Consider the following 17,963-nt stretch of genomic DNA (forward strand, 5'->3'; position numbering starts at 1 on the left):
ATAGAGACTTCTGAGCATCCCCCAGGAAAAGCCTTATTTGGTTAGTCAGAATTAAGTCTGTCAATCAACGTCTTTTATAAGCTTCACAGATAGTTGTGGTACCCAAGCTCTTGGAGGAGGCGACTTTGAAAATACCCTTGTAGGAGAAAGCACTAATTCTCAGAGTGTGGCTTGCGGTAGTTTAGCAAGAGGTCAGGAGGTGTTTGAGTAGTTCTCAAAGAAAAACACTTAGATATTTTCTTTACTTATATTTCATAGATTTGAAATGAAATGCATTTTATCCTACCCCTGCTTAGGCTAGTTTGAGGTTGATTTCTATCACCCGTTTAAAGAAAATCTTGTCTAATAGAGAGGACTAAAGCCATGAAAGACTTGATATAATTATCAGGCAAAATTATGATTTTCCCCAAATTTCTCCATATTCTTAATAAAAATCTCTTACTCAAAGGTGGTGCATGAGTCATAAGGTCTGTTTGGTCACTGAATTTTGACTAATATTCAGTTAACATGGTGCAGTTTGGGATTCATGAACATATTTTTATATCATTTCAGAGTATTTTTGTTTATGTTAAATTTATATTTTATTGGTTTCTATTATATAATTTTAGATTCTCACTACACAAATAAATAACTCAAAAGTTTAAGAGTGGATTATTGAAATTAAATGTAGTGGAAAAATTAGTGACAAATACTTCAACTCAAAATAATTTTAGACATAAAGTGAAGAGCTTCTTTCCAAATATCTGCAAATGTGGTGATTTTATGCAATTAAGTAAAAAAGAAAGTACAAAAAAATACAACCACAAATCTCTGATAATTAAATTTTACAGAATCAATAATCTATTTGCCCCTTGGGTATTATTTTTATTATTTTTTATGAGACTTCATCAAATACATCTGCAGTGGGCACGAATAAAGACGCAGTTGTAGAGACTGAACTTGAGGACACGGGGAAGGGGAAAGGGGAAGCTGGGAGGAAGTGAGAGAGTGGCATGGACATCTATACACTACCACACGTAAAATAGATAGCTAGTGGGAAGCAGCCGCATAGCACAGGGAGATCAGCTTGGTGCTTTGTGACCACCTAGAGGGGTGGGATAGGGAGGGTGGGAGGGAGATGCAAGAGGGAGGAGATAGGGGGATATATGTTTATGTATAGCTGGTTCACTTTATTATACAACAGAAACTAACACACCATTGTAAAGCAATTATACTCCAATAAAGATGTTAAAAAAATACATCTGCAGTAAAAGAAAAATATGTTGTGTTTATATTCTTTCCTTCACTTCTAGCAATAGAATCTGGCCATAAGTGTGAGAATATGGTCTAGGCTTGATAATCAAAATCATTTATACCCTGGGCCACTGTCATTGGGTCCAACATGGACATGTGACCTAAACAGGACAACCAGAGTCTTCTCTATGTTTTTTATCTATATATAGACACTAGAAGAGGGTTCTATTCTTCTGGGATCCCAAGTCACAAGGATCATGCAACCTTTCAGCTATCACATGTAAACATCCTGCCTGAAAATGAAACCACCAGAGAAACACAGAGCCAAGAAGTGGTAAGGGAGAGACAGAGTCCTAACAATGCTCTTTAAGCATCTGGAGGCAACATTCCTCAATTTTTCTGCCTTTTCTGTACTTTTTAGTTATGAGTCAATACGTTCCTTCCCACCCTCCTTAGGCTACTTTGAGGTGGATTTCTATCACCTATATATATATAAAAAGCTCCTGTCTAACACAGAGGACTAAAGCCATTAAAGATTTTATATGATCGTCAGAGAAAGCACAGTCACCTCTCTGCTAAAGCAATCAGCTTTTTTCCAGAGTAGGAACAAAATATTGCCTTCCAGTACAAACTTGATGAATTTTATCAATGAAGTCAAAGGAAAGATTAGAATTACTAAGGTATCATTCAGCATTGAACTCCTGATAATGAAAAAAGGTACATGTCAAACCACTGATGAGAAGTTTATAAAGCCAACCACAAGTTAATGACAAATATGGTTAGTGCTAAATCAGATGGAACTGTTGGCAAAATTCCTTTGTCAAATGATACTCTTGTGCAAACACAATATCAATAGCATATAATGTGAATTGTATGGTATATATTAGAACACATTTTGCTTTACAGTAAGTTGAAGTGATTGATATGTAGGGTATGATAAGCTCTTGGCATCTGTGCAACATTTCTAAGAGGCTGAAGCACTTGATGATTTTTTGCTTCTGGTTGTCATTGAAAATGTGCTGTAGAGGAAGAATTTTCATATAAGTTATTTTGTGAGCTGTGGTGTAGAATGGAAAAGGGCATTGGGATTACTCCTACTAAGACAGCAGCTATGTGTGCAACAAGACTTTACCTGAAGCCAATTCACATGCTGCTTTACTAACAGAACAGTTTTCTTTTTTAACAATATGCCTCCTAATGTTGACTTATTATGAAAGAAAATTAAGAATTCAAGTCACTAACAGCTACTGAGCAACTGAGACTATTTCATTTTAACATGTTAAGCAAAGAAATGAACTGCTCTGGATCTCAACATTGTTTATTTGCTATGAAAGGGAAAGAACATACGTCAGATAAAAAACACATAACATTAAATTTACCACCTTAACCATTTTTAAATGTTCAGTTCAGTAGCATTAATTATATTCACATTGTTGTATAACAGGTCTCTAGAACTTCTGTCTTGCAACACCAGAACTCTACACCCACTAAATACTGGTTCCCTCTCCTCCCACCTTGGTAGCCATATTGGTACTTTCTGTTTCTATGATTTTGATTACTTTAGATACTTCATATGCGTGGAATCATACACTATGTGTCCTTTTGTGACTGGCTTATTTTACTTAGCATAATTTCTTTGAGGTTCATCCATGTTGTAGCATGTGACAGGATTTGCTTTTTTTCTTAAGACTTCCATTATGTTCCATTGCGTGTATATATCACATTATTCATTTATTTGCTGGTGTGCATTTGGATTGTTTCCACATCTTGGCTATTGTGAATAATGCTGCAATGAACGTGAGAGTGCACATATCTCTTTGAGATCCTGATTTCAGTCCTTCTGGATATAACCAGAAACAGGATCAGTGGGTCATATGGTAAACCTATTTTTAATTTTTTGAGTAACCTCCATACTGTTTTCCACAATAACTGCACCATTTTACATTCCCACTAAGAGTGCACAAGAGTTCCAACTTCTCTCTGCATCCTCACCAACACTTGTTTTGATAGTGGCCATCCTGATAGGTGTGAAGTGATGTCTCATTTTGGTTTTGATTTGCATTTCCCTAATGATCACTGATGTTGAGCATCTTTTCATATGCTTATTGGACATTCGTATATATTCTTTGGAGAAATATCTATTCGATTCCTTTGCCCATTATTTTTCTCTGATGCATGTCACTAACCTGGTGACTGACTATGCCATGAGGGCCACAGCCAGTGAATAAGGTCAGCAGCTACTCTTTGAGGACTCTAGCACACTAAGACAATGGCTGATACCCAAGCGTGACTCTAGCCTCGATCCTTTGCCCGCTTTATAATCAGGGTTGTTTTTTGTTTTTTTTTTTTTTGAGTTGTAGCTATTCCTTATATATTGTGGATATTAATCTTTGTCAGATGTGTGATTTACAATTATTTTCTCACATTCTTTAGACTATCTTTTCATGCATTGTTTCCTTTGGCATGCATAAGTTTTTAAGTTCGTGGTATAGTCACATTTGTCTGTTTATTTTGTTATTTGTGCTTTTGGTGTCACATCAAAGAAATCATTGGCAAATCTAAAGTCCTAAAGATTTCCCCTATGTTTTCTTCTAGAAGGTTAATAGTTTAGGTCTTTAATCAATTTTGAGTTAATTTTTGTATGCAGTGTAAGGTAAGGGTCCAACTTCATTGTGTTGTATGTGGACATCCAGTTTCCACAACACCCTTGGTGTTCTTTCCCTACTGTTTAGGCTTGGCACCCTTGGTAAAAATCATTTGGCCATATATGCAAGGGATTATTTCTATACTCTCTATCCTGTTCCATTGGCTTATATATCTATCTTTATGCCAGTACCACACCACCTTAATTATTACTGCTTTGTAGTATCATTTTGAAATCAGGAAGTCTGAGTCTTCCAACTTTTTTTTTTTGCAAGATTGTTTTGGCTATTCAGGGTCCCTTGAGATTCCATATGAATTTTAGAATTTTTTTCTATCTCCACAAAAAAATACCATTGGAATTTTGATAAGTATTGCATTGAGTCTGTAGATTACATTGGGAAGTATGAACATTTTGATATTAAGTTTTCCAATCCACAAGTATGCAATGCCTTTCCATTTATCTGTAACCTCTTTGAATTTTTTTTAACAATGTTTTTTATTTTTTAGTGTACAAGTCTTTCACCTCCTTGATTAAGTTTGTTCCAAAATATTTAATTCCTTTTTGAGTCTATAGTAAATAGGACTGTTTTCTTTTGGGGGGGGGGGTTCGCGGGCCTCTCACTGTTGTGGCCTCTCCCGTTGTGGAACACAGGCTCCGGACGTGCAGGCTCTGCGGCCGTGGCTCACGAGCCCAGCCGCTCTGCGGCATGCAGGATCTTCCCGGACCGAGGCACGAACCTGCATCCCCTGCATCAGCAGGCGGACTCTCAATCACTGCACCACCAGGGAAGCCTGCAACTGATTTTTGAGTGTTGATTTTTGTATACTACAACTTTGCTGAATTTGTTTATTAGTTCTAACAGGTATTTTTGTAGAATCTTTAGGATTTTCTATATATAAGATCATGTCATCTGGAAATGGAGATAATTTTGTTTCTTCTTTCCCAATTTGTATGCCTTTTATTTCTTTTTCTTATCTAATAGCTCTGACTAGAATGTCCTATACTATGTTGAATCTTTGCCTTGTTCCTGATTCTAGAGGAAAAGCTTTCAGTCTTTCCATGTTGAATATGGTGTTAGCTGTGGGCTTTTCAAATATGGCTTTTATTATGTTGAAGTAGTTTCCTTCTATTCCTAGTTTGTTTAATGTTTTTATCATGAAATGGTGTTGAATTCTGTCAAATATTTTTTCTGCACTGATGAGAAAATCAAGTTTTTATCAATGTGGTACATTACACTGATTGATTTTTGTATGTTGAACTATCCTTGTTTCCAGATATAAATGATGTATGATCATGATGTATGATTCTTTTAATATGCTGTTGAATTCGGTTTGCTACTACTGTGTTTAGGATTTTTGTATTACTGTTCATCAAGGATATTGATCTGTAGTGGTTTCTGTTGTCATTGTTGTTGTTGTCTCTTTGTCTGGTTTTGGTATCTGGTAATGTTGGCTTCATTGAACACTCAGAGGGAATGTTCCCTCCTCTTTTATACTTTGGGACGATTTGAGAAGGATTGGTATTATTTCTTCTTTAAATCTTTGGTAGAATTCTCCAGTTAAGCCACCTTGTCCTGGGCTTCTCTTTGTTGAGAAGTTTTTGATTAGTGCTTTAAAGAACTGTTTTTGTTCAGCGTAGTTACAGGTCTGTTCAGATTTATTATTTCTTCATGATTCAGTCTTGGTAGGTTGTATGTTTCTAGGGATTTATTTATTTCTTCTAGGTTGTCCAACTTGTTGGTTGATGATTGTTCATAGCAGTCTCATAATCTTTTTTATTTCTGTAACATCAGTTGTAGTGTCCTCTCTTTCCTTTCTAACTTCATTTGATTCTTCTTTTTTTCTTAGTCTAGCTAAGCACTTTTCAACTTTTTTGATATTTTCAAAAAAAAATCAACTCTTGCTTTTGTTGATTTTTTCTCTATTGTTTTCCTTTTACCTCTTTCATTTATCTCTGCTCTAGTCCTTATGCTTTTCTTTCTTCTACTCACTTTGGGTTTAGTTTGTTGATTTGAGAACTTCCTTCTTATTTTAGTGTAAATATTTACCACAATAAACTTCTCTCTTAGCACTGCTTTCACTGTATTGCATAAGTTTTGACATATAGTGGTTTCTATTTCACTTGCCTCCAAATATTTTCTAAATCCCCTTGTGATTTCTTCTTTGATCCAGTAATCGTTTGAGTCCATTGTTTAAACTACAATGAGGTATCATCTCACACCGGTCAGAATGGCCATCATCGAAAAAGCTAGAAACAATAAATGCTTGAGAGGGTGTGGAGAAAAGGGAACACTCTTGCACTGTTGGTGGGAATGTAAATTGATATACCCACTATGGAGAACAGTATGAAGGTTCCTTAAAAACCTAAAAATAGAACTATCATACAACCCAGCCATTCCACTACTGGGCATATACCCTGAGAAAACCATAATTCAAAAAGAGTCATGTACCAAAATGTTAACTGCAGCTCTATTTACAATAGCCAGGACATGGACGCAACCTAAGTTTCCAGCAACAGATGAATGGATAAAGAAGATGTGGCACATATATACAATGGAATATTACTCAGCCATAAAAAGGAATGAAACTGAGTTATTTGTAGTGAGGTAGATGGACATAGAGACTGTCATACAGAGTGAAGTAAGTCAGAAAGGGAAAAACAAATACCATATGCTAACATATATATATGGAATCTAAAAAATAAAAGAAAGAAAGAAAGAAAATGGTCAGAAGAACCTAGGGGCAAGACAGGAATAAAGATGCAGACCTAAGAAAGAATGGGCTTGAGGATACGGGGAGGGGGAAGGGTAAGCTGTGACAAAGTGAAAGAGTGGCATGGACATATATACACTATCAAACGTAAAATAGATAGCTAGTGGGAAGCAGCTGCATAGCACAGGGAGATCAGCTCAGTGCTTTGTGACCACCTAGAGTGGTGGGATAGGGAGAGTGGGAGGGAGGGAGATGCAAGAGGAAAGAGATATGGGGACATATATATATGTATAACTGATTCACTTTGTTATAAAGCAGAAACTGACACACCATTGTAAAGCAATTATACTCTAATAAAGATGTTAAAAAATAAGTCCACTGTTTAATTTCCATGTATTTGTGAATTTTCCTGTTTTCCTTTTGTTATTGATTTCTAGTTTCATTCCTTGTACATACATGGGCTTTTGAAAGAGACTTGATAATACCAGTAAAGAACATCTTTACATTTCAAATGGCTTGCACAAGTCTTGTAAATACACAAGCAACATAGTCAATATCTGTAATAATCTGAGGCTATCACTTCAAGGCCAAAGAATTATGAACTATATAGATACCAGGATTTCTTTAAAAGACTGAACCAGAAGAAAATGGCTTAAAAGTCAAGAGTTTGACACTTAGCAACATTTAATAATTCTTTTACTCACCGTAAAAAACGACAATATATCATTGGCCTTATTATTAAAAACACATTCAAATACTACAACAAAACGTTAAAAAATAGTCTCCAGAAACAAATGTAAGTAAATATTGTGCTGTCAGTACAGTACCACTAGCCACATGTGGCTACTGAACATGAAATATGATTAGTGCAACCAAGGAAATGATTTTTAATTTAATTTAATTTTAATTTAAACAGCCACATGTGACTAATGGCTATAATATTGTACAGTTCAGCTTTAGAACAAGTGAAGTAATAGACCCTCATTTTTCGATGCTTATTTATCACATTTAAATTAGAGCATTCAATTTGTTGAGGAGAGAGATGGGGTAGAAACATGCTGTGGAATGACACAGACACACTTCAGTGCAATCAGAGAAGAGTAATGGTAACAAAACTGGAAACTCTATCAACTCAGAACTAGGTTAAACAAACTTAAGGTAACTTTGGTGGGACAATGATAAGTCATATAAGCATTTAAGAGTGCAATGATTGGAAGAACGATTAGGTTTATTTTGAAAGTTTCCTGGGCGAAGAATTAGAACCAAAAGAAAAGATTTCTAATGTGTGTTCCCTTATTTAGAGGAGCCTCGTCCTAAGCTGTATGGATTGACCTTTATACTGATGTTACAGTGCTATAATTTCACTTCCTCTCCCTAAGAAACACAGTCCAAACAAAGAAATCACCCTGGAGTAACAATATTTCCACTCATGTGACCTCAAGTATATTAATAGAAATGGAGGATACTTTTATTCTGAGAGGACAGTTTAGAGACAAAGCTTATAAAGTCATTTGAGGTCCTCTGGAGGGGATCTCATCTCATACTTTTAAGATCAGCAAGAACCAGGGTTGTAGGGTCTGTACATTGACATAATACTAGTTGGTTTGTCTCAATGAGTTTGTGGGTTTGGACTGTGATCCCTGATTTTACTGAAATCTAGAGAAAAACTGTTTACCAAATTTCAAATAATTATCTTAAGCACAAAGACTGTTATTATGATTTCACTAAGTTTTCTCCTACATTTCACATTTTCTGTAAACTTGAATCATTTAGACTGCTCCTTTCCAGGCCTTACATTTCTTAAAATCAAACTATGAATGATGATGTTTTGCTGTTCTGTCATCATACTCAGTACTGGAAACAATCTTACAAATTTGGTTTCCTCTTCATAGTAGCATTATTCACAATATCCAAAAGATGGAAACAACCCAAGTGTCCATCAACAGATGAATGGATAAACAAAATGTGATATACACATAATGCAATGGAATATTATTCAGCTTTAAAAAAGGAAGGGAATTCTGACATAGGCTACAACGTGGATGAACCTTAAAGACATTATACTAAGTGGAATAAGCCAGTACAAAGGACAAATACTATACAATTCCACTTATAGGAGCTACCTAGAATGGTTTAATTCATAAAGACAGAAAGTAGAATGGTGGTTGCCTGGGGGGAGGGGAATTATTGTTCAATGGATACGAAGTTTCTGTTTGGGATGATGAAAAATTCTGGGGATAGATCAAGATGGTGGTTGCACAATATTGTGAATGTCATTAATGCCACTGAATTGTACACTTAAAATGGTTTAAATGGTAATTTTTTATGTTACGCATATTTTAACAAAAATTATTTTTATTTTCTTTCCTCCTACCTTGGATTTCATTAAACCATCCTTGCAGTATAAGTGAGGTCATCTATAGGGAATGGCTGGTACTAGCTTTTTTTGTATTTTTCCTCTAGCAAATGTAGTTTAAGAACATGTTAATCTGATTTCCAATCACATAATCAGGTGGATGAACATTATCAGTGTTATATGCAATAGTCATGTCCCAGGCATCAATAATACCCACGTTGAAATCCACAAAAACATCCCTCATGATAAGATTCTGAATATAACCATGAAAGTCACTAAACATCTCTGCATTTTGAGACATCCCCCTGGTGTTTTCAGTTTTCAGGATCTCTGGGCTTCACAAGAATAGATGTTCAATGGCCTTTTGAACATTGATGGCCCTACAGATAAAGATTTTGATGGGGAGGGTCCTGAAGTGCTGACCGAGAGTGATGACAATGGCTGTGTCATTGTCTCCTGCTACCCGGTCAATTTCCCATGGGATATAATTTTCATCCTTCACTGAGAACAGATTTTTGGTAATAAATGGATAACCATGCTTTTTCCACTGAATCAAAATATGTCTTTCAGCATCAAGAAGCACATGTGTTTTAAAGATCCCAGCTCCATGATGATCAAAACATTTTAAGGCTGACGGGAAAAAAAATCAATAAATCTTTTAGCAAAAGGAAAATAATGATATAATTTTTAATGCACGTATTTGTAAAATTCTAGCCAAGATCACTTCTAACTCTAAGAGCACTGCTGCCTGTGGGGGGAAGGGAACTTTAACAGATGCATTCAAATCTTAACAAAATTTTGAACTTATTATCAGCATAGAGAAAGAGGAAGAAAATGTTAATATTTGTGAATGAAGAAAATAAAATTTAACTTTTTAAAAGCCCAAATCCAAATATTTGGCAAATTTTGAAAAATAATAAATGTCAGAAAAGGGAAGCAAAGAATTCTACTATAAAAATAACCTCTGAAGGCAACTATAGTTTCAAAATAAAAATAAAATACATACTTTTTAACCACTTTTGGTAAGTAGTGAATCCACTGACGCAGTGTTGAATCTCCCATGAGGTAAATAAGTTTTCTCTTCAAGCAGTCATTTATATTTTTTGTTTCATTTAACTCGATCTGTTTGCAAAATGCTGCAATCCACCTTCTTTTTACAGTATAACCGCTACCACTGGGAAAAGTCATCTTCCTGCCAAGCTGACATTTTGCTTCTATGTTCTCACTCTCTGGCAATAAAAACTCCCACAGTCAGCAACTTTTATTATCACAAATTATTTCAGAAACACTTTCCTCATTTTCTTCCTCTTTTTCGCCTTTTCCCTCCACCCTTCTCTGTCTCTGCCATCCTCTCTTTCCAAATATTTATTTAATAAGTTCATGTTAAGGGATGAGTTAAAATGTCTCACTTTTGAATAACCCCAATAATGAATGGTATTTCCTAGACTGGGGTTAAATTTTTTTCTTTGTGCATTTGCAATGTTTCCCAGGGCTTCATCTTGTCCCTAATGTCACTCAGTTGTGAGACAGCTAGCCAAAATCAGGGGGAAATGTGTGGTGGCAAAAGAGCAGGAGAAAGCTTGAACACCTTTACAAAATGACTATTACACGTTGTTTATTTTGTATGTATCAGAACCATGTTTTCTAGTTAATAGGAAAACTCCTTCAATGTTTCTTTCTTGTGCCCAGAACTGAACTTAATATTCTGTGTGGTCTGATTAGTGCAGAAAAAGAGAGAAACATTATCTGCTTATTCTGAATATTCCACTTTGAAGTGGCCTAAGCTGAATTCACTGACTCGTACCAAGCTTTCCATCCATGTGTGGCTCAGGCCATTTTTTATTTTGCCACTTTAAAAACACATCTTTTTGTCATCTACCTACATTGTTCAGATTTGGGGTATATGTTTAGGGACTTAAGTTTATCCATATCGAATTATATCAGGTTTATAAAAGGCTCCTAAAATAAGTCTGGCACTGTCTTATAAGAAACTGCCTGACTTTACTAGAAATTACTGTCCAGGCAAGAGAGAAACCACAGGGGTGTTAAGAGGACTCAAGTGGCTTCAAGGGTCAAAGAACTTTCTTTGGTGTAAATGCTGGGTATGGACAATGGTTGCCATGGCAGAGAAGGGATCTGTCTTTCCCATAGACCGTGAGCTTTAGGTCTGGGTTCCTGATCCATTTATATCTCCACAGGATTTAGCAAAGTTCTCTGCCTATAGTAGGTCCTCAATAAACATGTGCTAAATATATGAGAAAAGGGCAATGGATAAATGCATACCCCATTGACTGTTAAAACAGAAGTAATTTGCTTTTCTGAAGTTGACTTTACTTTCAGGATAGCAGAAACATCACTTTGATAAATGAGATGGCTTTGTATTGCCCACTGAAGTTTATGTGATAAAATTTAAAATATTCACAGGAATTGCTAGTTCATAGAACTTTAACTGAGATGGTTTGGCTGAAAGAGAGATTTTCTAGTTCTGTAGTTCATTTGAGACATTTTCACCAGTATCCAATTATTGGCTTTTCAGGAACAAATCCCAAATTGAAATACAAGTACAAATAACCGGTACATTTTGAGAGAAGGCAGCTGAAATGAAGAGTTACCTAGCCTTTTATATCTGACTCAAGATGAAAATTGGTTTAAATTGATATGAAAATATTTCCAAGAATAAAACCCCTTCTGCAAAACCCAAGATGATTAATACTATTTATTTCAGGAAATGAAAGATTGAAATGGTTAATGTTCAAGAAATAGCTCTTAAAGTAAGAATGTCCTTTAAATGGACAAATTATGAACACAGTAGACTTGTTACATGGCAAGACCTTGATGGAGGTAAAGTCCTTCATTATTTCAAGCCCCATGTTGGACCTTCAAGAAATGGGAAAGTAAAAGAGCCTGATAGCTGTCCAGACATTAAAGTAACAATGAATCATGGGGGACTTAGAGGGATCAAACCACTCTCAACTCTCTACAAATACTTTTTTCTTTATTTTGATATATTTTAGATATTTTGCAGGAAACAGACGGGCCAAGATTCTATAAAACTGTTCTCCTACTGATGACAAGAATGCAGAGATCCAGAGAGTCACTCACCTTCTTTGTGCAATTCATCAAATATATATCTCTTTGATTTTACCTTCCAAATGATTTTCTACCACAAGCCACCCTTTCCACATTTACCACTCGTAGTAATTCAGTTCTTCATGGACATTTTCCTAGGCAGGTACTTCTCTAACTCGACCGTGCATCAAAATCATCTAGAGTGCTTGTTACAACTCAGATTGCTGGGTTTCCTCTTCAGAGCTTCTGATTCGATAGTTCTGGGCACTTGAAGAGATCTCTGTATTTCCATGGTCATAGCAGCATTATTCGCAATAGCCATGATATGGGAACAACCTAAGTGTCTATCAATGGATAAGTGGGTAGAGAAAAATATGGTTTATATGTACCATAGCCTTAAGAAAGAAAGTCCTGCCATTTGCAACAATATGGATGACCTTGGAGGACATTTTGCTAAATGAAATAAGCCAGATATAGAAAGACAAATACTGCATGATCTCACTTTTATGTGGAATCTACAAAATCTGAACTCAGAGAGTAGAAACAGAATGGTGGTTGCCAAGAGTTGAGGGTTGGGGCAGCGGGGAGATGCCGGTTAAAGGGTACAAACTTTCAGTTAGAAGATGACTAAGTTCTGGGGATCTAATGTACAGCATGGTGAGTATAGTTAATAATAATGTATTGTATACTTGAAATCTGCTAAGAAAGTAGATATTAAGAGTTCTCACCACACACACAAAAATGCAAATTATGTGAGGTCATGGATATGTTAATCAGCTTGATTTTAGTAATTGTTCTACAACGTACACGTGTATCCAAACATCATGTTGTACACCTTCAATAGATACAATTTTTATTTATCAATCATACCTCAATGAAGCTAGAAAAAATTAGTTCTGGGGCGGGGTCCACAAATTTGGGTTTCCAACAAACTCTCAAGTGATGCTGAGGCTGCTGATACAAGGACATTACTTTGAGAACTATGTCCTAGATTGTTACAATATTGCCTTTCTGCGCCTTTGGGTTATCCCACCTAAATACATCCTCTGTGCTGCCTGTTTATTCCCGCACACCAAATCTTTCCATAACTTTCCATCATCAACCTGCAGGATAAGGACCAAGGTCCTCAACTGGCATAACACTTCCTACGAGTATCTACTTCTCCAGCCTCTCCTCCCTGCACTCTCCTTCACAAATCCCCCCAGGAGTCTATTTTCTGTTCTCTGTTATCTCCTTGAGAGCTCACTGTGCCAGGGCCTTGAAATATTATAGTGAATAAGTAGGTCAAATCTTATTCACTATAATATTTCAAGGCCCTGGCACAGTGAGTTTCACCTCAAGGTATAGGTCTTACCAATTAAGATGGTCACTTTACTGATCAATCAAATTCATTTCATCAGAATGAAATCCATCTGGGGGAAGGAAGGACTTCCAGGCCCAGAGCCACAGAGATCTCCAGGAGGGACAAAGGACACATTTTCAAAAATTGAGAGGGATTGCTGGAATCCCAGGAAAGGATTCTTTTAGGTCAAGTGAAAAATATTTTCTTTATCAAGGGCATCTGAGGGCTGGAAAGCAGAGAGGCTGGGGTGTCTGGACAGTGATGGCTGCATAGAGCGATGGAGTCATGGGAGACTGTGCTATAGCCTACCGACTTTAGAATAGGGGATAGAGGGATTCCAGTTCTGACTGCCACTTACTAGATGCTACCGACACTGGCCAACCATAGTCACTCCAGAGTATCTTACTGAGGCGCCTATCAGACCTCTATTTGGCACAAATTAAAATTTGTCTCAGTGGAAAACTTGAACTTGAAACATTGATTCTTCTACATCCATTCCAGGTAAGGTTGAAGTTGACAAAAGAGACCAATAGCAAGCTACCTCGTAAATTTGGTTACCAAAGCGAAACTTTGATGGGACCTTAAATTTAGGATTAAAAATATGTACTCATGGGGCTTCCCTGGTGGCGCAGTGGTTGAGAGTCCACCCGCCGTTGCAGGGGACACATGTTCGTGCCCCAGTCTGGGAAGATCATATGTGCCATGGAGCAGCTGGGCCCGTGAGCCATGGCCGCTGAGCCTGCACATCCGGAGCCTGTGCTCTGCAACAGGAGAGGCCACAACAGTGAGAGGTCTGTGTACCGCAAAAACACACACAAAAAAACAACAAAAAAATATGTACTCATGGTATAAAGGCAATCATTTCAATGTGTCTTGTCTTAGTATTGAGTGTGCTTGTGTATCACATTTCAGAAGGGGTCCATAGTATTAGAAACATAACAGAAACGGAAAGAATTGTCAACAACTTGTTGCCTGTGTGATGTGTTCTCATGTGATACCCCTTGTTTATTTTCCTATCATGATTTTCAATAAAACTCTTAAATTAAGAAGAAAAAAGACTTTTTTAACTTTGAAGAAGTGACTATCTGAGGAGGTAGCATCTGATTGATTCTGCAGTTAGGGTTGGGAGAGAGAACCCTGGTAGGAAAATGTATTTACTTTGTGACAAATGAAAGAGAAACAGGCTTAGTCCCTGGACTTGTGGGAAAGAAAGATGCCACAGAACCTGGCGTGGGCCTAAGAAGGGGCACTAAAGCTTAGTGATAGAATGATCCGTGAGAGTTCTTGGATCCAGAATCACCAATGAAGCCAACTGTTCCTTGTGTGGGCACTAAATCACCTTTGAGAAGATTGAGATATCTACTTCCATGCATTGGTGGGGGGGGCAGGCGGGGGGGGATGGAGGCAGGGGAGAATAGATGGTTTGAATAGAGCAGGGGATCCAGGAAGTAAATGTGTCTTTTGGGAAGTAAAATGGGGTCAGGCAGATTATTGTCATGAACATAGCTCACTTGAGAAGCATGATTAGACCCAAAATACAGATCTGCAGATCTGCCAGACCAGGGACTTAGCATTTCCTGAGAGCGGCCAGGAGAGTGTGCAAGGAGAGCTCCTCCAACCCAAGCTGCAAGGAGGACCATCTCAAGAGGGAGCAGATGTGGTCAACAAGGAATATGGAATCAGCACAGGTAGTCTCTGCCCATAGCGTTAAGACATGGTTCTGAGACCTTCAAGGCAGGGAGGTCTCTGTCTTTGCAATTATTTAGGCCTTTATGTCTCCATGATTATGTCTCCTTCAGTTTTCAGTAAAATATTTATTTGAAAAAGTCCAGCCTCTTTTGGCTGAGCCATAGGATAAATGGGTTTTTTCACAACTTGACCAAGAAAACAAAAAGAAGTAAAGGTGACCTAGGAGTGGAAAGGAAATCCTGTAGCCAGGTAAGGTCTGTTGTATCCTACCCCCTCCCCTTGTGTCATCATAATGTTTGAATTGGATTTGAACTTGAATTTCCAGGATATTGTGATATCCAACTTGCTCTTCTCGAAAACCAAGGCCTTTCTACAACTATGGAACCACAATCCCTGAAAATGATCCATTAAATAGGTGGTCCAGGACTTCCATGGCAGTCCAGTGGTTAGGACTCTGTGCTCCCAATGCAGGGAGCACAGGTTTGATCCCTGGTTGGGGAACTAAGATCCTGCATGCCGCACGGTGCAGCCAATAAATACATAAATAAATAAGTGGTCCACAGTCAAGTAATTTTGGGAAATGATTTGTGTTCCACCCCACTTGAAGGAATAGAGACTAAAGTTAAGAGATACTCTAAGGCTCTGCCTACTCGCCTGACCTCCTTTCTCCCTCTCTTATTGCATTCCAGCCTCCCTGGTCCTCCTCATGGTTCCTGGAACATTCTAGCATGCCATTGCTTCAGGTTCTATTCCTCTTCCTGAAATAGTGCTCCCCCCGTAATTCACAAGACTCTCTTCTTCACTTCATTCAGGTTACTGTTCAAGTGACCCATCCTCAGATTGGTGCTCAAGACAGGTCTTACCTGACCACGCTTTTAAAATAGCATTCACCGTCACATTCAGATCTCTTCTTATTCTGATGACTTTATACTACAAATCTATTTATTTATTGGTTTGTTGTCTTTCTACCCAACTACAATGTTAAATTATCAACCCCTAGAGCTGTGTCTGGAATATAAAATGTGCTATTTATAAATTGAATGAATGAATGGTGAAAAAAATAGTTACAGTTATTGCCTCACAGAGCTTACAATTTAACAGAGGGTATAAAAATATATATCTGAAATTTAATAGTGTAATGAGTATTATGATTGGGGAAGAATAGAATTCAGTGGAAGAGTATGGGCCTAGCATTTTACCCAAACACAGAGGAAATGGTGTTTAGATGAAAGCTTGTGAAATGCCAGAGCTTAGAGACACCACAGTCCGTTTGTGAAATTAAAGGAGTTCAATTTGACAGAGAGCAAGGCAGCAGAAAGGTGAGATAAGGGGCTTCAGAGCTAGGTAAGTCCTTGTAAACATATTAAAGAGTTTGAATTTCATCCTTAGAGCAATGGGATCATATTGTTTTGAGCAAGTAAAACATTAGTCTGGGTGTAGAGTGGATAGGAAGGAAACAAGGCTGTGAGCAAGGAAACATCTCTGGAGATTGTTGTAATAATCTAATTGAGGTAGGATGATAGTTTATACAAGGATAGGCAACAGCAATAGAGTGAAATGGCTTGGTTCAGGAGATACTTGGGAGGTACAATTCACAGGATTTGGTGATTCATTTGATGTAAAGGGTGAGGTAGACTAAATAATGATAGCATTCCTTCCTCTTGGGTTTGTTGTTTGTTTTGGGGTTTTTTTTTTTTTGTTGTTGTTCTTTTTTTTTATTTTTGCATAGCATCCATTAACACTCTATAGGATTGGTATTCCATGGAACACATTATAGAAAATACTGGTCTCCAGAAAAGTCCTGAATCTGGAAGTATTACAAACTCTGGAGAACTATAGACCTACATGAATTGCTTCATTGGTTGTACTCCTTTTAGCAAATAGTTCAGGATGAATAAAACCACAGCTGTAGAGGTGACCTGTATGGGACCCTGTGAATATATTACCATCTGCACTGAATCTCTGATTATAAACTAGTCAACATAAGGGAGCTTGATTAAGAAAAGTTATTAGGCAGTGTTGTTCTGAAACTAAGTCTCCCTCTTTGTATTGATGATTGTGTTTGAAGGCCCGTTTACCTGCGGAAAATGATCCATTCTTTCTCTCTAAGATAGGAAATATTTGCATTCCTGGTGGTCACGTGGGTCCGTGCCTCACAGGGAACACATGGAGGCTTCACACAGTAGAAGGCTTCCTGGTCACGATAGTGCAGGTTCTCGCACAGTTCAGCACTTGAATTTAAAACCAGGGCGCGATCAGTATTGACGTGGGAGGTGCCATTGGCAAACTGGCCTGTGAAGATCACCCTGTCATAGCCTTGGTTCCTTGCCCTCCAGAGAGCCAACACCCCTTCACTGGGGAGGATGAGCAGGACAGACAGACACCCGGCCCTCCCAGAACAGGGTGAAGCTGACAAGGTAGGTGCCATTGTTGCAGTCTGTCACCTTTCCCGAAGTGCCTGCCTTCAGAGCTGGGGAGGACATCCTGGCCCTCAGGAAATCCCCGCCATATTCCTTTCTGCATCCCAAGTGGTCCCTCATCTCCAGCAGGACGTCTAGCTGATCCCCCCTGCAGTATGTGTCTTGAGGGCTGAGGAGGGTGGCTTTGCTGTGTGTGGCGCTGGTGGTGGAGCTCACATGGGAGAAGGGTCTGGGTGGGATCAGCTGGTCTAGCTTCTCCATGATCCCCTTTATTCTCAGCTCAGTCTCTGTTGGTGAAAATTCTGGATCCAGTGGTGCTTCTGGGTAGAAGGACTTTCTGAAGGTGTTCCAATGATTCAGAGAGATAGGGTTTCTCAAGCCGAACAAGAACTGAAGTACTAAGAGAAAAGGGTTATATTATCAGCAAATAATATGGCTTGGTTTTCAACATAAATTATTATGGTTTAGTTTACATACATTTCAGTAGATGCAATCACAT

The 17,963-nt window shown here is 37.8% G+C and overlaps 1 protein-coding gene and 1 non-coding gene across 2 annotated transcripts; both read right to left on the reverse strand.

Annotated features, from left to right (window-relative positions):
- Positions 1–3,406: 3,406 nt before the first annotated feature.
- On the reverse strand, positions 3,407–3,536 carry LOC136127674 (small nucleolar RNA SNORA3/SNORA45 family). Its single transcript, XR_010656134.1, has one exon. It is a non-coding gene; the product is annotated as a small nucleolar RNA SNORA3/SNORA45 family (small nucleolar RNA).
- A 5,511-nt stretch (positions 3,537–9,047) lies between these two features.
- Positions 9,048–17,527, reverse strand: LOC136127094 (NXPE family member 2-like). Its single transcript, XM_065882509.1, is given in 5 exon segments — positions 9,048–9,574; positions 9,952–10,165; positions 11,752–11,821; positions 17,123–17,425; positions 17,427–17,527. Coding segments are annotated over 5 exon segments (1,215 nt in total).
- Positions 17,528–17,963: the final 436 nt, after the last annotated feature.

This window comes from Phocoena phocoena, chromosome 8, assembly GCF_963924675.1.
Source record: "Phocoena phocoena chromosome 8, mPhoPho1.1, whole genome shotgun sequence".
In the NCBI taxonomy this organism is placed as follows: domain Eukaryota; kingdom Metazoa; phylum Chordata; class Mammalia; order Artiodactyla; family Phocoenidae; genus Phocoena; species Phocoena phocoena.